Source organism: Ranitomeya variabilis, chromosome 8, assembly GCF_051348905.1.
Source record: "Ranitomeya variabilis isolate aRanVar5 chromosome 8, aRanVar5.hap1, whole genome shotgun sequence".
NCBI lineage: Eukaryota > Metazoa > Chordata > Amphibia > Anura > Dendrobatidae > Ranitomeya > Ranitomeya variabilis.
In genome coordinates this window covers 93993025-94015715 of record NC_135239.1, presented here as the reverse complement: position 1 = coordinate 94015715, position 22691 = coordinate 93993025, and the positions used below count along the sequence as shown (strand labels likewise).

The 22691-nt window shown below is 45.0% G+C and overlaps 1 protein-coding gene and 1 long non-coding RNA gene across 3 annotated transcripts in view; one reads left to right on the top strand and one right to left on the bottom strand.

Moving 5' to 3' along the window:
* KCNT2 (potassium sodium-activated channel subfamily T member 2) overlaps nt 1-22691 on the bottom strand; it is a 1359842-nt gene that overhangs the window by 223725 nt on the left and 1113426 nt on the right. For both annotated transcript variants that reach the window (XM_077277827.1, XM_077277828.1), the window contains exon 22: nt 731-842. In XM_077277827.1, coding sequence (XP_077133942.1) covers nt 731-842 — 112 coding nt within the window. The remainder of the gene's footprint in view (nt 1-730; nt 843-22691) is intronic.
* Nucleotides 7255-9219, top strand: LOC143788911 (uncharacterized). Its single transcript, XR_013218748.1, has 2 exons — nt 7255-8748; nt 8958-9219. It is a non-coding gene; the product is annotated as an uncharacterized LOC143788911 (long non-coding RNA).

Genomic DNA, 22691 nt, shown 5'->3' with positions numbered 1-22691 from the left:
AGCGTCTGCCTCCGTTCCTAAGAATGCAGAGTGAAGGACCTTCGAAGACGTCGCGGCTTGTGATTGGTCGCATGACCGCTCATGTGACCGCTCACGCGACCAATCACAAGCCGCGACATCATCACAGGTCCTACACTCACTGCATTCTTAGGAACAGAGGCTGCCGGAAAGTTATAGGAACTTCCGATTCCGATTTCCGATATCACAAAAATATCCGAACTCGGTATCGGAATTCCAATACAGCGAATATCGGCCGATAGCCGACATTTGCAGTATCGGAATGCTCAACACTATTCCTGACTACTCTACTCCTGTATCAGCAATATTATGGCCACCAATTTGTGTCTATTCTTAGAACCAAGACTTATCAATCTTCTTGCAGCCAAGTCTATACCTCACTGCATGGGTTAGAGATGAAGACTAGCAGATTTTTCATACTCCGAACCCCATTGCAGCCAATGCAAAGAGGTATATGGTTTAGAGAAAACACATCTCCCATATATGACCATAACATTCCCTTTTGTTCAGAATAATGGATTTTACTTTATTATAATATTCATTAGGTGACATGACATAGATGTAGCTATTTGCAAACTGGAGAGCACAGAAAACAAAGCCCTTGAAAGGTCTAACAAAGTTTCCTTTCTAAAAACACTTTAGAACATTTCCACACATATAGAAACCATTATATCTCAGTAGTTATAGTTATGTAATTATTTCATTCTCTTACCTTCTCAAGCTTAGAGAGAGCTAAAGAATAACAGTCTTTTGCCCTAAACTGCATAAATCTCATATTTGCTGGATGTGTTAGCTCTGTGATGATGCTGAGACTTGAAAATAACCTAAGCAAAATAAAAACATATTTACATTTTTTAAAACATATTAAATAGCCACTATTTCTCAGACTTAAAGTGAAGGCATATACAAGAAGTTCTTTTAGCTCCCTATATGAAAATGATCTCGCTTTCCTGTCCTGGAAATGTTTTATGCCACCTTTTTTTTAAACAATGCTTCATGCAACTCTTTGAAATTGCAGTTTGACAGACAACAAGCCCATAGTCTAGATTGATTTATCCAATGACTACTATTGTGGCCTATCTAGTAGCATTAGTAATCTACTTTATGAATCACAATAATGAAAAGCAACACATCATGGGAATACTACACTTTTGCCTCTTCCTTCTTGACTGTTAAAGGGTTGCTCCTTCTTTTGTTCCCTTTTCTTCTTGACTTCATGATAGCTGAGTAGGTGGGCCTTCTGCTTGAGTGACAGTTCAGTGAAGCAGCATTGTCACACGATTGGCCAGAACTTATATTGTTGTGATATAAGGTAGCCTTGCTTCAGCACCATCAGAAGCATTGTGATCATGACAACCGGCTATGGTAAACCTGGCTCCCCTGATCCTTCTTGCAGCTGCTCTGTGAGCACTTATATTGAGCAACTTGTGAGTTACTGAGCATGCCGAGAGCCATTCTATAACTATCTATGTGGCTGGAGAGTGGTAAAAGAGCAAAGTAGGAAAAACTTGGCTACATCTCTCAGATTTGCAGCAGCGGCTGGTCCTCTTGACATCAATCCTTGAACAATAGAAGCACTTAAAAGGCCAGATATCTTCAGAACCAGAAGCAATTTAGAAAGGTGCTTGTTTTTTATAATTGTTACGTAAAGGGAATCTGTCAGCAGGTTTTTGCTATGTAATCTGAAGACAGCAGAAGATAGAGGCTGAAACACAGAGTTTAGGGATGTGTCACTTGTCAAAGTCCGTGCTGTGGTTACTAACCGTGAAGGATTTGTCACTATGAGATCAACAACCCTGGACTACATCAGTCCATAAATGCCCCTTTCCCCTGTGATAAGGATCTCACTGTCTATAGATATTGTACTTAGATAGTTGTGGTGTAGGTGTGGGCAGCTTTCTCAGCTCTGCTTTATTCCAAATGCTAAAAGCTATGGCTGTGTCAGAACGGCTGCACCCAGTAAGCTAAGTGATACATTGTTGGATTCAGCTTCTCTTTGCCTATGTTACATTGCTCTCAGATGAGGTAGCAAAAACCTGCTGACAGATTCCCTTTAACAAGAACCATTTAAAGGACTCGCTTGCATTTATTTGTATTGCTCATTTGCTTCCTAAATGCAAAAAAAGCAACTTTATAAATAATGTTCATTGCTGCTGTATAGACTGTGGAGCTCCCTCAAAACTGGATTGTACTGCTGCTCCTCACATAGCTGGAAACATTGGCTGGGTTATATTGCTGCTGCACACCCCTTTGCAGTATTACCAAGAGCGAGAGAGTGGGGGAGGGGGTTGTACGCTGTAGATTAAAGTTTGTAAACAGAGAGTAAAGAATCCCAGTATTTGGGGAAGGCAAATCACACAAGTTGTACTTGGGTCTTTAATGAATACTACTGCTGTCAGTCAGTTTTAGATGGAGGTCTTATGGAGCTTGTATGTAGAAAACCAAGGTCACGTCTCCATTAGAAAATGTCCATCATGCACCTGTGGCAGTAATGCACTGTAGATTAATGCTTCACTTTCTCAGTCATGTTTTTTCTTAAACTCAGATGTGCAAACAGCTTTTCTGGTCTCAATTTGAAGTGCTGTCAGATTTGCATGGTCATACTACTCACAGACTACCTTTTAGGTCAAGTTTTGTGATATCAACATTAAAAATAGACTATTCACAGACAGAATCGATATGAGAGTTACAGGACAAAAGACAACTATTCACCAGGAGGAGCATAAAGAGCTGTAAAATATTGGAAAAAAAAACAAAATTTTAGCGAGGACCTTTCACCAAATTTTTTATTTCGAACTGGACGCACAACTTAGAAAAGGACATAATGCTGTTCTTTTGCCATCAATCCATTATGGAGATGTTATCCATCAAAGTATTTGACACCTAATGAGTTAACTTTTATTAAGTCCAAGTGAGCAGCATCAGAGTTTTTTTTACTGCGGACTAGTTCGTCTTCTCCCTGTATAACGTTATACTAGTCAATGTTATGACTTCATTGAGAATGTCACAAATTTCTATTTAAATGTCTTTAAAACATGTTGCCTCTTTCCCAAAGTTTTGTGCCCTGAATTTACAGTTCCAATAAATATATAAAGCTGCAATAAATCTCTTTTACAATTAAACACAGACTTTTGCTTATTCTATTTTACATCTGCTGACAATCCCTTCTGGGGTATATTTGCTTTCTGCTCAAATATAAGGGTACCGTTACACAAAACGATTTACCAACGATCATGACCAGCGATACGACCTGGCCGTGATCGTTGGTAAGTCGTTGTGTGGTTGCTGGGGAGCTGTCACACATTCATGTCCTCGCATCATTATTAATCTGGCTTAATGTCACCTTACAATAGCAAGGTGGCATTAACCCTTCATTACCCCATATCCCACCGCTACACGGGAGTGGGAAGAGAGTGGCCAAGTGCCAGAATAGGTGCATCTTCCAGATGTGCCTTTTCTGGGGTGGCTGGGGGCAGATGTTTGTAGCCAGGGGGGGCCAATAACCATGGACCCTCTCCTGGCTATTAATATCTGCCCTCAGTCACTGGCTTTACCGCTCTGGCGGAGAAAATTGCGCGGGAGCCCACGCCAATTTTTTCCGCAATTTAACCCTTAAATTTAATAGCTACAGCGCCGAAATTTTGCACATACACACTACTAACATTAGTAGTGTGGAATATGCAAAAAAAAGGGGGATATGAGATGGTTTACTGTATGTAAACCATGTCTCATATCCTGTCGGGTTTAGGCAGGAGAAATGAGAAGCCGGCAATTGAATTACCGGCTTTTCTCTAACACCACTGCGTATTTCTCGCAATGCACACGCATGATCCGTGTGTAATCCGATTTTTTCTCGCACCCATAGACTTGCATTGGCGAGTCTCGGCCGAGATATGCTGACAATCGCAGCATGCTGCGATTTCACTCGGATCCTGAATACGGTGGAGAAAATATCGGATGATGGGAGCTGCACCATAGATTAACATTGGGCCAAGTGCTATGCGATTTTTTATCGCATAGCACTCGTCCGTATTACGGTCTAGTGTGACCCCGGCCTAAGGGACTCTGTGGAAGCCTTGATTTTTGCAAATCATTTAATGTTTCACAAAATATTTGATATCATGACTGTTGCTCTTTTTTCTTAGGATTATCCCTTTGAGGCTAATGTACCTTAAGTCTAACACTTCTTGCTTCTAATAAATCCAAATTTTCATACATCAGATATTACTAGGGAATGACTCCATGACCAAGCTCAATTAATTCTTGCACAATTTGAAGCTTCATAAACTGTTTGAGATTATGACCCCCTACCGGTCCCTGTGTAATAGTACTAAAAATTGACAACTGTATTGCTGGTCACTTCAAATTCCTTAGAGCAAGAAAAATCTTCTAGGTAAGGCTAGACATTTCTGACTTATTATAATAATTGTGCATTTTTTAATGTCTGTGTTTCTATAGTTTATGTTTGTTGCTTTTTTCTGTATAATTGCAGAGATTGAGGTTCTTTTAAGATTATTTTTCAGGAAACCACATCACAACCTATCAATTTTATAAGTTCATTTACATAATACACATTTAAAAACAACTTTAAAAATATTCAGACATGAATAAGGCATTAAAGGGTTTGTCCCGTGAAAACAAGTTATCACCTATCTACAGGACAAGTTGCAGCAATGTTTTTGTTGTGTGACTTTCCATAGACTTGTTGTCACACTGCACATGTGGTCTTGTAACTCTAGTCTTAGTCGTTTTAATTGTCATGTGTTGGACATATAAGGCTGCCACCACACTAGCAGTATTTGGTCAGTATTTTACATCAGTATTTGTAAGCCAAAACCAGGAGTGGAACAATTAGAGGAAAAGTATAATTGAAACATATGCACCACTTCTGCACTCATCACCCACTCCTGGTTTTGGCTTACAAATACTGATGTAAAATACTGACCAAATACTGCTAGTGTGATGGCAGCCTAAGGCTGGGTGCACACAGTCAGTAATTGGCAGCTCTTTGGATGCAGCACATGTCCGCTCTGTCCAAAGCGCTGCCGGCTTTTCAACGCAGGTAATTCCACATGTGTTCATTGAACAGTGCAGAATAATCGCGTCCAATACATTGTATAGGTGAAATTTATCTTGCTGTGGTCTGGAAAGAAGCGCCGCATGTCCGTCTCCGCGGGTGATCCGCGGGTGTCATTGCACGCATAGTAGACATTGGAATTGTTGACATCCCATCTACTATGCTGTATCATCTGGACGCTGCGGATGTATGCAGCGTACAACCTTCAGCTTTTACTGACTGTGGCAATGTACCCTTATTTAGATCTTTCATTTCAATCTTTAACTATGAATTATACTTTTGTCGCTAATGGATATGGATTTTTTTGTGACTGTCATCTTATACAAGTCTTTTCTGTGTGCACTTGGAATGCTTAGCGGCCTCCTCATGAACAGTAAGTGTGTCAGTGGTTGTTCGCCAGTATTTCCACCTATTTTACCTCTGCCTTATATCACTGGATCCTGTCTGCATCCTGCATTATATTAGTATTGCTAAGTACCGTATTTTTCGGACTATAAGACGCACCGGACCATAAGGCGCACCCCAAATTTGGGGTGAAAATTGCAGAAAAAAAGATTTTTTATAAGATGGGGGTCCGTCTTATTGTCCGAATTTACAGTATCTTACCTGAGGGCTGGTGGTGGCAGAGCAGGGTCACAGGAGGCATGGTGGCGGCAGAGGTGGGGTGATGCGGTACGGCGTGCAACTGAGCAGGGTCCCTTCCTGCTTAGGTGGGCGACGCCACGGCCTGGTGTCCATGGGAGGGTGGCAGCAGTGGTTACCGACAGAGGTGCTGGGATGAGGAGGCACAGTGAGAGTTATGGCGTGAGAGGGGTCCCTTTCCCCGGTGAGGTGATGGAAGGATCTCGTGGGCACATGGACTGGAGATGATGGAGGTAGTGGTGTACATTGTGAAGCGAGTATTCCACAGGAGCTCATATGTCTGAGTCCTTGCCGCTTCCCGGCGCTCCTCAGCGCAATAATTATTTCAGAAGCCGGTAATAAGTGAGGAGCTCCGCTACCGAGACACAGCCGCCACGACCGGACACTGCGGGAAAAGCGCCTCTGTACTGCTGCGAGCCCTGCTGGAGGCGGAGAGCCGGCCGTGCCATGCGGTGCTGAGGAGCGCCGGGAAGCGGCAAGGACTCAGACATCTGAGCGCCTGTGGAATACTCGCTTCACAATGTACACCACTACCTCCATCATCTCCAGTCCATGTGCCCACGAGATCCTTCCTGAACCTTGCTGCACCCATCCTGGCAAGCAAAAGGATACAGGATACAGAGTCCAAAGTCCCGGTGAGGTGATGCAGCAGCCCGGTAATGTAGCAGAGCCGGGTGAATCCTGTTGATATCGGTGGGCGCGGCCATCTTCCAGAGGCCGCGCGTTCGCAGATGGAGCTCTGCTGCCCGGGGCTTCAGGAAAATGGCCGCCGCGATCCCCATCTGCGCACGCGCGGCATCCCGCGGCCATTTTCCTGAAGCCCCGGGCAGCAGAGCTCCATCTGCGAACGCGCGGCCTCAGGAAGATGGCCGCGCCCACCGATAACATCAGGATTCACCCGGCTCTGCTGCCTTACCGGGCTGCTGCATCACCTCACCGGGGAAAGGGACCCCGCTCACTGCGCCTCCTCATCTCCGTACCTCTGCTGCCACACCTCTGCCGCCGCACCTCTGCCGCCACGGTAAGCTGCATTGCGACTATTAGACGCACCCCCCATTTTCCCCCTGTAACGCCGCTGGGTTTATACCTCGTTTCTTCGGCGTTACTTTTGCATTTCTCTGCTTTAACCCTTTCTCCTCTCCCCCTAATGTGCAGGGATACTGTTGTCTGTTACCTGTATGGATGCTGCTCAGTTCCCTGCCACCGCTGCGTAGCTGTACATGTGCTGTGATGACTTTGCTCTGCTGCATGGCCACTCGCATGTGCGGTCCCTGGCTGCCGCTTGGAAGCTAGCCTTGGCTTGCGAGGTCCTCTGCAGCTGGTGCATGGCTTCTCACGTGTGTCCAGGCTAGCAGCCGCTGCCAGGTGCCCTAAGCCACAGTTCCTGTGCTGTCAGTGCTATAATGGTTTCTGTTTGTGCTTAGGGTGCGCGCGGCCACACCTACCCTGCTTTTATCAGGGTTTGAGTGTGCACCTGTGTTGCTTCCTCAGCCTATTGCTGAGTAGCAGCTCCTATATAAACTTCCTCTTTGCTACTGGGCGTGGCCAGAGCATTGTATTGTGTTTCTGTGTCTTGCCTTGTGAGGTATCCAGCTCCCGTTCTGTCTGCAGTATGTTCTGGGAGAGCTGATGCCTGTCTCTCGCCTGTTCTGGGGGCCGAGTACCCAGATCCGCCTATCCTGGAGGCCGTATATCCAGATCCGTTTGTGTCTTGTTTACCCGCCTGTTCTGGGGGCCGAGTACCCAGATCCGCCTATCCTGGAGGCTGAATATCCAGTACCTGATCCTGTCTGAACCTGTCTCTGTTATGTTTCTTAAGTCCTATTGTGTCTGGCACCCTGCACCCTGTGACTGAACTTTCCGGGCTCATCTTTCAAAGATGGAGTTCGGTGTTCTTGCTGAGCGCTTACTATTCTGTGCTCAGTCTTCCATGCGGTGCTAACCCTGTCTGGCCCAGTTCCAGTCCAGCGGAGCTAGCACCATCACGCTTGAGTTCCTTCCTAGGTCTGATGTCCGGAGCCTGACGGCCGAAGTTATGAACCTGATTACCTCCGCTACCTGGTCCTGTGCCCTCCGTGTCCCAGCCGATGACCTGGGCTGCCACGCCAGTGTCCAGCCTGTGTCTGATGTCCCTCCGGTGTCTGATGTCCTGATTCCTGGGCTGCCACGCCAGTGTCCCAGCCGATGACCTGGGCTGCCACGCCAGTGTCCCAGATGTCTTTCCGGTATTCCCGATGTCCTTTCGGTGTCCGATGTCCTGATTCCTGGGCTGCCACGCCAGTGTCCCAGCCGATGACCTGGGCTGCCACGCCAGTGTCCCAGATGTCCTGCCTGTGTCCAGATCTTCTGTCTATGTCCAGATGTCCTGTCTGTGTCCAGCTGTCCTGCCTACGTCCAGATCTTCTGTCTGTGTCCAGATGTGTCCTGCCTGTGTCCTGAGGTCCACCCTGAGATGACGTCCTTCTGGATCGGTGTCTGATGTTCTCCTGCTGAGCCTGTGCTACGCCTGAGGCCTGAGAGAGAGGCCGTCCTAGTATGCCCGTGCCAGATGACCCGGGACTGCATCAACCCGTGATGACTCCTGCCATCGTCAGACGTCCATCTAAGCCTGTGTTCCTGATGTCCTGCCTGTGTTCCTGATGTCCTGCCTGTGTTCCTGAGGTCCACCCCGAGATGACGTCCTTCTGGGATCGGTGTCTGATGTTCTCCTGCTGAGCCTGTGCTACGTCCTATGCCTGAAAGATTGGCTGTCCTAGTATGCCCGTGCCAGATGACCCTGGACTGCATCAACCCGTGATGACTCCTGCCATCGTCAGACGTCCATCTAAGCCTGTGTTCCTGATGTCCTGCCTGTGTTCCTGATGTCCTGCCTGTGTTCCTGATGTCCTGCCTGTGTTCCTGATGTCCTGCCTGTGTTCCTGATGTCCTGCCTGTGTTCCTGATGTCCTGCCTGTGTTCCTGATGTCCAGCCTGTGATCCTGATGTTCTGCCTGTGTTCCTGATGTCCTGAGGTCCACCCCGAGATGACGTCCTTCTGGATCGGTGTCTGATGTTCTCCTGCTGAGCCTGTGCTACGCCTGAGGCCTGAGAGAGAGGCCGTCCTAGTATGCCCGTGCCAGATGACCCGGGACTGCATCAACCCGTGATGACTCCTGCCATCGTCAGACGTCCATCTAAGCCTGTGTTCCTGATGTCCTGCCTGTGTTCCTGATGTCCTGAGGTCCACCCCGAGATGACGTCCTTCTGGGATCGGTGTCTGATGTTCTCCTGCTGAGCCTGTGCTACGTCCTAGGCCTGAAAGATTGGCTGTCCTAGTATGCCCGTGCCAGATGACCCTGGACTGCATCAACCCGTGATGACTCCCGCCATTGTCTGACGTCTGAGTCGTGTACCCTTCCTAGACATGTGGAATCGGGATCCTGACATCATTATGTTCTTGTTATGTACTGTGCTATCATTTAAGTAAACTTTGTTTCTTCATACCTGAAGTTGTGCGGTGTAGTCTAGTTCTGCATATCTACATCTTGTTCACATGCTCAGCTGCCACAGTCCCTGCTCGCTACCGTTCCCTAGTCTGGGTAGGTCCAGGTTACTCTGTGGTCCAGTGGGTCCACATTGCGTTCCTTTTTGGGACGCTCGCCCACGTCGTCATGGTCTGGCGACGTGGAGGTGTCGGCTCGGCCACGTTTTGTGGTCGCAGCCGCAACACCCCCCTTTTTTGGGGGGGAAAAAGTGCGTCTTGTAGTCCGAAAAATACGGTACTCCCTTTCTTCTGAGATGCTTTTTCTAATAACACATATCACTAGACATCCTCAGCATAAATTGGATGCCTCAGTACAGCATACAATTTTTACAGATACACTGCAATTCTGTAGCATAGGAAACTGTAAATAGTCCTTTAAGTAAGCCGCTAAGCAAAAATACAGATTGTATACGGACAGCACATGGATGACAAATATTGGTCCAACTTTTCTGGTTGCAACTTTTTTAGACCTCTGAGTGACCCCAGCCTTACACTTTTGTCCTGTATATTTTATTCCACTTTACATTGCCTATGACAATATATAATAATAATAATAATAATAATAATAATTATTATTATTATTATTATTATTATATATATCATAAAAAAATATTTTTGGATTATTGGACGCACTTTTTTCCCCCGAAATTTGGGGGGAAAATGGGGATGCATCTTATAATGCAGATATACCTTACCGGCCGCGGTGGAGCAGGGTCCCAGGGTCACTGCTGGAGGAGGCAAGGGTGGAGAGTTGCTGCAGGATGTAGGCTGGAATGAGGGGATATTCAGATGTGTGCCGGTGTGGGTGTTCGGTGGTGCGGGGGCTCTGCGGACATTTTGTGAAAGCCCAGAGCCCCCGCACTTACATGGTTTCCTATTCGGTGGACTCCAGGAAAATGGCTGCTGGGGGCGGCGCTTGCGCAGATGGAGATCTTGGCACCAAGATCTAGGTAGATTTTTTTCACTTTGGAAAGACGCCGGTATGGCCTTGAAACTAGTTGTGAAAAAAGCTTTTGCCTCATCATCCTTTCAGAAGAATTGATTCACTCCAGCAGCGCATCCCACCCACATGTTTATCCAACTGGATCCAATATCTCCTGGAGGATTTATCCACCTGGCACAGAGTAGAAGCTATCTTTCTTCATGCCTACATAAGGGTACCATCACACAGTGAAATTTCCATCGCTGCGACGGCACGATTCGTGACGTCGCAGCGTCGTATGAATATCGCTCCAGCGTCGTAGACTGCAGTCACACTTTGCAATCACAGCGCTGGAGCGATGCCGAAGTCCCCGGGTAACCAGGGTAAACATCGGGTTACTAAGCGCAGGGCCGCGCTTAGTAACCCGATGTTTACCCTGGTTACCAGCGTTAACGTAAAAAAAACAAACAGTACATACTCACATTCCGGTGTCTGTCCCCGGCGTTCTGCTTCTCTCCACTGTGTGAGCGCCATAGCCGGAAAGCAGAGCGGTGACGTCACCGCGTCACCGCTGTGCTCGCTTTCCGGCCGGCAGGCGCTCACACAGTGCAGAGAAGCTGAGACGCCGGAGGACTGACACCGGAATGTAAGTATGTACTGTTTTTTTTTTTTACGTTTACGCTTGTAACCAGGGTAAACATCGGGTTACTAAGCGCGGCCCTGCACTTAGTTACCCGATGTTTACCCTGGTTACAAGCGAACACATCGCTGGATCGCTGTCACACACAACGATCCAGCGATGTCAGCGGGTGATCAAGCGACGAAAGAAAGTTCCAAACGATGTGCTACGACGTACGATTCTCAGCAGGGTCCCTGATCGCTGCTGCGTGTCAGACACTGCGATATCGTAACGATATCGCTAGAACGTCACGAATCGTACCGTCGTAGCGATGGAAATTTCACTGTGTGACGGTACCCTAAGTGAGCATAACAAGCACTCTCATACTCTCCCTCCATAGGGTATCACTCTATTGTGCGCTCTTTTTCTCACTTCTAGATTTACACATCAAACCCAAAATATTATCCTGCTTGTCAACACTCCAAGGCAAGCGCAAAGAGCTGGGCAAAGTGCCAAAATTGGCTGCGGGCTACTGTTTTAGGCTGAAAAGAGCTAAATATCTATGGCCTCTTCCCAGCCTGAAAATACCAGCACCCAGCAGTCTGCTTTAGCTTGGCAGGTTATCACAAAAGGGATGATCAAACTCCATTTTTTAAAATTATTTACTGTTTTTTCCTATTTTTGATAACCAGCCAAGATAAAACTGACAGCGGAGAGCTGCAGCCCACAGGTGTAAATGTTACCTTGTTATACGCTGGGATTCTCCCACTGAATTAGGTGGATCCCAAGCCTTGTCTCCCTCTGCGGTCTCTCATTCTTCTTCAACCGCAGTGGAGCCTGCTCAGCAGAGATGTCAGTCTCAGCGTTTTGCTCAGACTCGTGCTGTTCATCTAATTACTGCTGGCTCTCCAGTTACATCTATAGTAACTAGCAATAGGCGGCAGCGAACAGATGCTCTTGGGTCTAAGTCTAGAAATCACTCCACTGAGCATGCTCGTGAGGCAACCTTTCACTGGTGGTCAGCCATCAGCTTCTCAGGTCCTGTGCTGGCTTCAGATTGGCCAGTGAGCAAGGTCCTGTCTGATTGGCACAATCTATAAAATGATCTTTGACACTCCCGTTGGTGCGCTAAGATCATTTATGTTACATGCATGTGTGGAACATTACTGTAGTGCGGACTTGTTTGCGTGTGCTCAGAGCAGACGTATAGCCTTTAGAATTACAGCTTCTCCAGAGAGGAGTTCATGCGTGTGCTCAGGGCGAGCGTATAGCCTTTAGAATTCCGGCACCTCTGGAGAGGAGTTCGTGTGAGTGCACATGCTGTGATCATGTCCACTACCTGTTCTTCCAGCTTCTTGATAAAATTTTGTTTTTAATCCAACATATTAAAATCAAAAAGGACACACTCCTGGGACAATGCCATAACACGTGAAGAGAGCTACGTGTTTCGACCTGACAGTCTTTGTCACAGCTGTGAGCTGTGACAAAGACTGTCAGGTCGAAACGCGTAGCTCTCTTCACATGTGTTATGGCATTGTCCCAGGAGTGTGTCCTTTTAGATTTTAATATGTTGGATTAAAAACTAAATTTTATCAAGAAGCTGGAACAACTTTTCTTTGTTTTTGGGATTCCACTACGTCGTGTCAGGACGAAGTTCCGTGCCTCTTACATCTATCGGTGAGCTGGCTTTTTTCCTTCTTTTTTTGTTTGAAACACTACCTGTTCTCTTGCCCCTGTGAGGGTAGCACTTACCTGTGAAGTAACAGGGGATTTCACATAGCACCATTTCCACTAGTGTGGGATATAGCTGTGCCATACTTTTTCTATCTCTCGGTGAAGCTAACAGAGCTGGGCAATTACTTTCTATTTACACAGGGTGACATTTAACCCTGTGTGCTTTCTAGATCGCTTACCACACACTTCCGCCATTGTTCACTAGCTGAGGTTTTACATCTCCACACGGTGGACCCCGGGTTGCGATCGCACTTCATCTTTATCTATATTTAGTGCTATCCGCCAACTCAAACAGTATCTCAGTGCCAGAGTCTGGCTAGCAATGTTGGACGAGCAGCTGTACATTCAGCAGCTGGAGAGTAGGTTGTGCGCTCTTGAGCGCGCGACCTCAGCTGCGGATGTTACCTCGGTAGCGGCTCATGCAGCCTCTGAAACTGTGTCTCGTGTTTCCGCAGCCACCTCGGTTCCATCCCTCTCTCATCTCCCTCAGCCTGATAAGTTTGCGGGTGACAGTAAAACCTGTAGAGGATTTGTGAACCAATGTGCTATACATTTGGAGCTACTGGCATCACATTTCCAATCCAAGCGGGTTAAGGTCGGATTCGCGACTCCCTGTTATTGGACAGAGTGCTGGAGTTGGCAACTCCTCTGTGGGAGTGCAACGATCAGGTGTTGCAGAGTGTCTCGTGTTTCTTGAGCACCCTGAAGCAGGTCTTTTTAGGGCCTCATGTCACTCACAGTACCGCGCCCCAACTTCTGGCTTTAACCCAGGGCTCATCCATGGTCAGTCATTACGCCATCCTCTTCCAGACTCTAGCCTCTGAGTTGGAGTGGCCGGATAAAGTTCTTACCCCTGTCTTCTGGAAGGGACTGAATGATCATGTAACGGATGGTCTGGCCATTAGGGAAATTCCTGCCACACTGGAGGAGTTAATTTCTGTCTCCACTCGCATCAACCTTCATCATTCTGAGCAAAAGTTGGTGCGAGCCCAGTGTCAGGAGAGGTTTCGTCTGGCTCTTAACTTCACCAAGCTTCTAGAATCCCAAGTCCAGGTTATGGGGCCGTGGGATGCCATGGAAATTTCTCGAGCAGTATCTAAGTTTCATCCTGCTCGAGCAACTCTGATATGCCATATCTGTAGGCAGTCTGGTCATTTTGCCAACAAGTGTCCCCAGCGGCAGGGAAGTGACAGTATCTATCGGCCATAGGAGGAGGCTCACTAGACACGGCAGCTTTTTCCTCCAAAATTACTTTTAATGTGACACTGTCCTATGGGTTGATCTCTCGCCCTGCAGAGGCTTGCATTGATTCCGGGGCAGAGGGTAATTTTATGTCCTCTTCCTTCGCCCTACTGCACCCAATACCCCTGGTCATGCTCTCCAGTCCCATTACAGTAAAAGTGGTTAATGGTTCTACCTTACCCACTCACATCACCCATCAAACCATTACCCTTTCCCTCAAGGTTTCTCCAGAGCATCAGGAATTAATCTTCTTTCTTGTCATCCACGAAAGGATGAGGTGTTGCTGGGTATTCCCTGGTTGTGCCAACATTCACCTCATATCGATTGGGCCACAGAGTACATGCAAGGATGGAATAGGGCATGCCAGGGACAGTATCTCAAGGCCCAAGTTTAGGTTGGGTTGTCCGAGGTTCCCGCAGATCTAACCTCTCTGCCCAAGCATTACTGGTAGTATGTGGATGTTTTTTTCTAAAAAGGCCATGGAGACTCTTCCTCCCCATCCTCCTTATGATTGCCCAATAGACTTCATCCCGGGGCAGAGCCACCTCGTGGGCGTGTTTACCCTTTGTTGCTCTCAGAGACTGAGGCAAAGTCGGAGTACATTAGGGAGAATCTGGTGAGGGGTTTTATTAGGAAATTGGTGTCTCCTGCAGGAGCTGGGTTCTTCTATGTTCAAAAGAGGAATGGGGAATTTCATCCTTGCATAGATTATGGAGGCCTGAACACCATCACCGTCAAGAATATGTATCCTCTGCACTCATCTCCGAGCTGTTTGACAGACTGCGGGGTGTGAGGATATTTACCAAGTTAGATCTGCGAGGCGCCTATAATCTAATATGCATTTGCGAGGGTGATGAATGGAAGACGGCGATTAAAACCCGGGACGGTCATTACAGATACTTGGTAATGCCATTCAGCCTCTGTAATGCAGCGGACGTCTTACAGGACTTCGGGAGATGTTATCCACTTCAGTAGTCGTCTATTTGGATGACATCCTTATTTTCTCTCCCGATCTGGATGCTCATCATAGAGATGTTGCCAGAGTCTTTGAACTCCTGTGTGCCAATTCTCTCTAATTCAAACTTGAGAAGTGTGTCTTTAAGCAGGAGTCCATTCCTTGGCGATATCATCTCAGCCAAGGGTTTGGCTATGGATCCTGCTAAGGTGGAGTCAGTGTTGAACTAGCAAGAGCCACATTCCCTTAAAGCGGTGCAGCGCTTTATGGGATTTATTAACTACTACCGCCAGTTCATTCCCCACTTCTCTACTCTGGCGGCTCCCCTGGAAGCTCTCACCAAGAAGGGAGCAAACCCTAAGCTAAGATCTAAGGAGGTCTCTGAGGCCTTTGTCTCCTTAAAATTTTATTTTGCTAGGGCTCCTGTGTTACATTGGCCAGATGTGGATAAGCCCTTTATTCTGGAGGTGGATGCCCCTTCCGTTGGTGCGGGAGCTGTGTTATACCAGAAGGATGCTAATGGTCAGAAACAGCCCTGCTTCTTCTTCTCTAAGTCATTCTCACTGGCAGAGAGGAATTATTCCATCGGGGACAGGGAGCTTCTTGCCATGAAGTTGGCCTTCTCCGAATGGAGATATCTCCTGGAGAGAGCTCGGCAACCCTTCCAGGTGTTCACGGACCATAAGAATCTGCTCTATCTGCAGATGGCCCAATGGCTAAATTCTCGCCAGGCCAGGTGGTCTCTATTCTTCTCCCGATTCAAGTTTACCATACACTTTCTCTCAGGGGAGCAGAATTTACAGGCTGACGCCTTGTTCCATTCCGTCATCTCTTCCGAAGAAGGGGACAAACCATGGCTATTCATTCCCTTGGAGAGTCTGTGAATGGTGGCTAAAATTTTGCTAGAGTCAGTGCCTCCGGGCAAGACTCTTGTACCACCGAACCTGTGGCCGAATGTCCTCTCTTAGGCTCACACACCTAAGATGGGTGGGCACATTGGGGCCAAGAGGACTACTGAGCTTCTGGTGAGGCCATATTGGTGGCCACATGACAATAGGGACTACATTCAGGTATGTGTTTCTTGTGCCAAGAACTGGCCTTTCCGGCAGAGGCCCGCAAACTTGTTACATCCCCTGCCGGTGGCAGATAGGCCCTGGGAAATGGTCAGGATGGACTTCATTGTGGGCTTGCCCAAGTACAGTAACAATACTGTCATCTGGGTAGTTACAGATCATTTCTCTAAGATGGTACATCTTGTTCCTATTCCGTGTGTACTGTTGGCACAGACTCTGGCCATGATTTTCGTGAAGCATGTTTTCTGTCTCCAAGAGATGCCTGATAAAATAGTCAGTGACCAAGGTCCCCAGTTCGCTTCTCGGTTCTGGACAGAGCTCTGTCTGCTGCTCAGTATTGAGCTTAATCTCTCCTCGGAATATCATCCAGAGACGAACGGATTGGTGGAGAGGGCAAATCAGACTATGGTCACATATTTGTGGCACTTTGTCTCTGCCAGGCATGATGACTGGGCATCCGTGCTATCATGGGCAGAGTTTGCCCTTAATGTCGTCGCCGATTCTACAGGGCAGACACCATTCCTTCTTAATTACGGTAAGCATCCACGTGTTCCCAGCCCAATGCCCATTTTGTCTTCCGACTCTAGGGTGGTAGGCTGGTCTGTGGAGGCTCATGACATCTGGGACCACATGCAGGATGCCATTCAGGCCTCTAAGGAGAGAATGAGGGTCTCTGCTGATGTGCATCGCCGCCTCGCTTAGGTCTTCGAACCTGGCGACTTGGTGTGGCTTTCAGCTCATAATATCAAGTTGCGCGTGGAGTCTACTAAGTTTGCTCCCATCTAAATAGGTCCTTTCAAGGTCCTTGAGCAGGTAAATCCTGTAGTATATCGCCTTTCCCTTCCACCTCAATATTACTGACACCTTTCACGTAGGATTTCATGCGTGTGCTCAGGGCAGGCATATAGTCTTTAGAATTCTGGCACCTCCGGAGATGAGTTTGTGTGAGTGCATATGCTGTGACCATGTTCACTACCTGTTCCCTTGCCCCTGTGAGGGTAGTGCTCACGTGTGAAGTAACAGGAGATTTCACATAGTGCCATTTCCACTACTGTGGCATCTAGCTGCACCATACTGTTTCTACCCCTCTGTGAAGCTAACAGAGCTGTGTAATTACTTTCTATTCACACAGGGTGACATTTATTCCCTTGTGCTTTCTAGATTGCTTACTGCACTCTTCCGCCATTGTTCACTAGCTGTGATTTTACATCTCTGCAAGGTGGACCCCGGGTTGCAATCGCACTTCATCTTTATTTAAATTTAGTGCGATCCGCCAACCCTAACAGTATCTTAGCGCCAGAGTCTGGCTAGCAATGGCGGACGAGCAGCATTTACAGCGGTACATTCAGCAGCTGGAGAGCAGGTTATCCACTCTTGAATGCGCGAACTCAGCTGTGGATGTTACCATGGTAGCGGCTCATACAGCCTCTGAAGATGCATCTCGTGTGTCCGCTGCCACCTCTGTTCCATCCCTCTCTCATCTCCCTCAGCCTGATAAGTTCACGGGTGACAGTAAAGCCTCTACATCTCCGCATGGTGGACCCACGGTTGTGATCGCACTTCATCTTTATTTATATTTATTGTGGTCCGCCAACCCTAACATACCTACACTTGTTATCAAAAATAAAAGAGACCCCTCGTCTTTTTTTTTCATTTATTTATTTTTTTCAACATAATGCACCAGCCAATTACAGCCATGCCAATAATTGACATGGCGATGATGGAGCCAGAGGTGCCACACAGGAAACACTTCTTGATTGGATGTGCTGCAGTCTTTCAACAAGCTTTGTTCAGACTGCCAAACCTGAATAGAAACACCGACTTACGGTAGGCTCCCCGAACTTTACTGTTCGAGTTCGCCCATCTCTAATCAAAACATTAAGCAGTTATTCCATATTTTCTTCTTTACTTATTGCATTGCATGCCCTTTGACTTTAGGAAGATATTGAATCAGAAAAGTGTTTGAATTTTTACGAAAGCATTTAGGTTCATGAACCACTGTGGTATTCATGCACAGAATCGATAGAATAAAGTTACATAAGTTTTTGTGATAATTTATTTTTGTTTGTTCTGATGTTTAAAATGGCTGAAATGTATTTAATAAAAACACAATCAAAGTCTTATTTTACTTACAAAGGTTCTGTAATAGACAGAGGCGGAAAGGATCTTTACTTGCATTCTGCTTCAAAACCTTTTATTTTCACTCCCCGTGGATTCTCAGTTCAGTGCCTTTCATCTCTTTAAAACTTTTACACTCTGAAATAATAAGGTGTAAAGAGCCATCCTGGTGGGAGAATGGAGCTGAAATCATTCCTTGTGTTAGGAGATGGGGGACTAAGTGGATTTGATGTTTTTAAAACTTTTGTGACCTATGTTTCCCTGATCCTGACAGCTGTTTCACTGGATTGTCTGGTGAAATTTTACAATACTCAGGATGAACAAAGTTTGTAACCTGAACTGTGAGGTCAGCTAGAAAGTCATAGTCTCTGGTGTCATGAAGGACTTAAGGATGACCGGTCAAAGACGACTGAAACAAATCTGAAAATGAAATAATTTTCTATACAACCTCATACTGGTCAAAGTGAACACTGATGATAGAAAATAGACATTGTCAAGGTCTACAGACCATTAAAGGTTATACACAGTATGTATGATATTACCAATTTACCGTGAAGTGTAGCTTAATCAGATAGTTTACAAAATCTGAGCTGCAGCAAAAATGAGTCTCATATTGGATCTGTAAGCGCTTGCTGAAATGAACCATTCATTTTATGCTTTCATTTGACTCAACAGATGCCCGTGTACTTTATATCATCCAACTAAATGGCTGCACATCAGGATGTACATTAGGTTTGCATCTCTCTGAAGCATTTTAACATGGCTTGTTTTCCATGCCAGAAAATCAATGTTTTGAAGCTGTGTTTTACAGAGGAAAAACATAAAGAGCAGTGTTTTATTTGGTGAACACGTACCAAAGCACAGTTATTTTAGCACAATGAAGCTGTATATGTATTGACATCTGTTACCCATATATCTGTTAAAAAAAAACAGCATTTTACTCTTCTTGGAAAGTAAATGAGATTTCTGAAATGCACATGTTGCTTATTTTTTCCTTGCATATATGAAATTGTAAGAAAAATTATGAAAAATAATCCACTCATGCCATTGTTTTTTGGCTTTTTGTTTTTATGGCGTTTATTGCATGGTAAAAAAGATATGTGTGGTTATGTCAATCCCAAACTTGCATAGTTTTTTTTTTCTAATTTACATTTTTTATTTTTCTGTGCACGATGCTGTAACAGGGTATATTTTTTGCAAGATGACTATTGATCTCACTTTGGAGTGCATTTATTCCTTCCCAGGACATTAATTCACTCTCTCCACATATTTGCCATATTTGCTGACTCCAGTGCAGAACATACAGTTAGGGCGGCTCATATATGGGTTGTTATTATTATTATTATAGGTAATTGTTAATAATGATATGTTTATTTCTTTGTTTGTCCTTCATTTTTAGGAGATCAATAGTTAATAGCATAGCTGCTCTTTGTTCCTTCCTAATAGCTACAAGTTTTATCAGAAAAAAACCTTCTAAACTCAATATATAGCATCAAAATATTTTATGTCTGCAAATATCAGTAAAAGCTAGGGCACATGTGTACCTGGGGGCCGTGGGACCTTGAAAGCCCTCATCCCATGGACCTCAACAAATGCAATGAGTTAATTATTTTATGTCTTTGTACATAGGATACAGTGGGGCTCATTGTTTCTGGAGGGTTCATTGTTGTCCTCTGGACAAGTGTCTGACTTCTATTACCTCGGCACTCAATACTTGCGGGGACAGGCAACGCAGGCTTTGATATGCTAGGAAATATACACAACACTGATCACACCTTTTTTTTTTTATTACTATTGCTTATTCGGCACCTATATATTTCCTATATATGTTGCAGCACTTCACAAAGGTTGTCTCAGACTCTGTTCAAACTTATTTATTATTCAGATTTATTTTTATTTTTGGATCCATTTTATGATCTTAAAAATGGAAACAAGACTTTCCATTGCAAGGTCCATTCATTTGAAAAGGGGCAGAAGTATGAAAAAACATTCTCCGTTTACCACTTTTTTGTCTGCTATCCATTTTTATTAGCTAGATCAAAAAATTTAGTTTGCACAAATATTTTATCTGTCCAGAGAAGTAGATGGGAAATGAATCACTTATATTGTTTTCTTTTTCTTGTTTCTAAATAGTAAGGTTTAGGAGAAACAGATCATATTTACCCTTTCATAGAACTATGCATATTCAGAGACACCTCTAGGAAGACAGACTTACTTGCAATACAAAACCTGATGCAAAATGGAAACCAGCATGTCCATTTTTAAGCTGATACTTTTTTATTCTCTTTTTAATGATGGATCCATTTAATAAATCCATCTTTAAGATCCATTTTCCATCTTTTCATGACAGGTCAATTTCTTTAATACTTGATTTGTTACGGATAATAACTGAACATGTGAGTAGAGGCTTAGAGCAGAAGCTGTCCCCAAGAATGCGTACACTGTAATATTACTAATACATCAAATATTGTCCATTTGTAAAGAAGCTGGCATTTCATATCATAGCATACCAGCAAAAAATCGGCCTTACATAACAATAGCTGATGAAGAGAACCAGATGTATGTATGTATATGTTTAAAATCAATTTTTATTCAAATTACCAATAAAAACATGCATGAAAAAATCTAAAAAAGCAGTGTGCCCAGAAGGGCAGAAACGGGAGAAGCGACGGCGAAACGTGCGTTGGGGTGAGGGGGAAGTGGCAGCCATCTGCATCTGTGTTCCTGACTCTGATTAAGGTATATACTAGCCCTGTATATCTTTATATTGTTTACTGATGGGCATCCTATAAATTCATTGGTCCCTTGTAATACTTATGCCTCGTTATATTTGGGATAATTCTACAGTATAATGATTATACTGTCATGTCGGACGCTGTTCAGACCAGGTCGTTCGACAGACAGCGGTAATTCCGCTTTTGACCACTATTTGCTCATTGGCGTCGGCTAGATTTTATCTAGCTGTTCCAGGGTTAATTTACCTGATCCTCGGATTGGAAGCTGGACCATGCCCATTGCCTTTAAATAGTTCTCCTGATCATTGGGCGTCGCTGATTATAGCTTCTGTCTTGTGCGTTGTTATCTCGGTCTGGAGTGGAGAGCTGGTTGTTGGAGATTCGTTGCTGGTGGTGTATTTTCCTTAGTCTTATTTACTCCTTCCTATATTTGTTTTTATTTTGCCCTGCACATTTATAGTGTATTCCTGAGTGACTGCGGCATGGTGTATATTTTCCCTTATCCTTGTCTGTGCTAACTGTGGGTATTGGTGTACTACCTCTTCACTGGGTGGTGGGTGGAGGTTTCAGGCTAGGGTTGAAACAGGAGACAGGGTGAGGTTCGAGGCCTGGACATGCACACCATCAGTGTAAACTCCAGGTAGAGGGTCAGTCAGGATTTCCCTAGTCTGAGGGAAATTGCAGGGGCCCGGGTTGTTAGCTCTCGCTCACCTAGTCTCCCCGTGACATATACACAGAGGAATTTTCTTAGCATAGACTTTTTTTTTTACATTATATTAAGGCATTATTTCTCTTCATTCAGTTGGATATATGATCTCCATCTCTTGATGTTTTTTGATCTGGCTTTATATAGGATATTTGCTTTTCCTTACCTGGGGAGCACAGCTATACCTCCATCTATTATATTGTGTCAGGCAAACATTTCACCCTTCTGTGTACTTTTTATTAGTATTTTGAATAAAAAATTATTTTATATGTTACCATCTGCTCTTCTTCATTGGCTATGACTGTAATTTTATGGTTTATGCAGGGGTAGTCTTTGGTCAGATTTGAACCCAATGCCCCAGTGAAACAAAGCAACAGGTGAACACTAGAGATGAGCGAATTCGAGCATACAAATTGGGGGGTCGTACTGGACAGTTAGCTAGTTCTCCCGGAAGTCTGTTGCAATGTTCAGAGTTCCGAGAGAAGTACATTTCAGAGAGAGAAAGATTTTTTTTTTATCCAAAGTTCAAGCTTCTATTGTTTTAAAAGAGGTTCGGGTTCTAGTTCAGGTTCAGGTACAGTTCTAGTACCCAACCTAAACTTTGGACTAAAGTTCGGGTTGGGTACCAGTACTCAAACTTCCACAGGTCCGCTCAACCCTAGTAAACACCCTAAGGAATAGTTTCTCAGCAATGTTTTCCAACTTACTGGGTGCACAAAGTATTGCGCCCATAATCTCCTTGTGTAGGCGGCATGTCTATACAGGTTTTCAATCATTTACCCAGCACCTACAACATGTTTGGTGAGTACCTGAGATTTCTCCATTGTTTGGAGACCTTTAAATAACCCTGGAAATAAAATTACCTTGCTGCATTTGGACTAGTACGCTATCAGCAGCTTCACACTGAGGGGAATCTGACTGAATTTCATTTTAATCCTTTCCATTATTTATCTTTTCATGCACGTTCCTCAGCCATTCTCCCGTGCCTAATAATAATGTAATCTATTTAGGGATTCTATTATGAACATGGATACATAATATGGAAATGTTTTGGAATCTAATTTGAAGAGAGATAATTAAGCGAAACATTACAGTAATATAATCTGTGTTTTGTTGTTCCATATTTCAGGTTTTTCAGTGCATTGAACTGCAGGCTTTATGTGATAATAAAATGCTGTTGATCTGAACAACATCAATCTGTATTATTACCGCTGTAATGCAGAAAAGATAGAGAGAGTTATAGGCTGGGAGCCCAGCAAAATGATTGACAGTAAAAAGTAAAAAATACAAAATTTACTACCGTTCCACAACGAGAAGCACAATACAA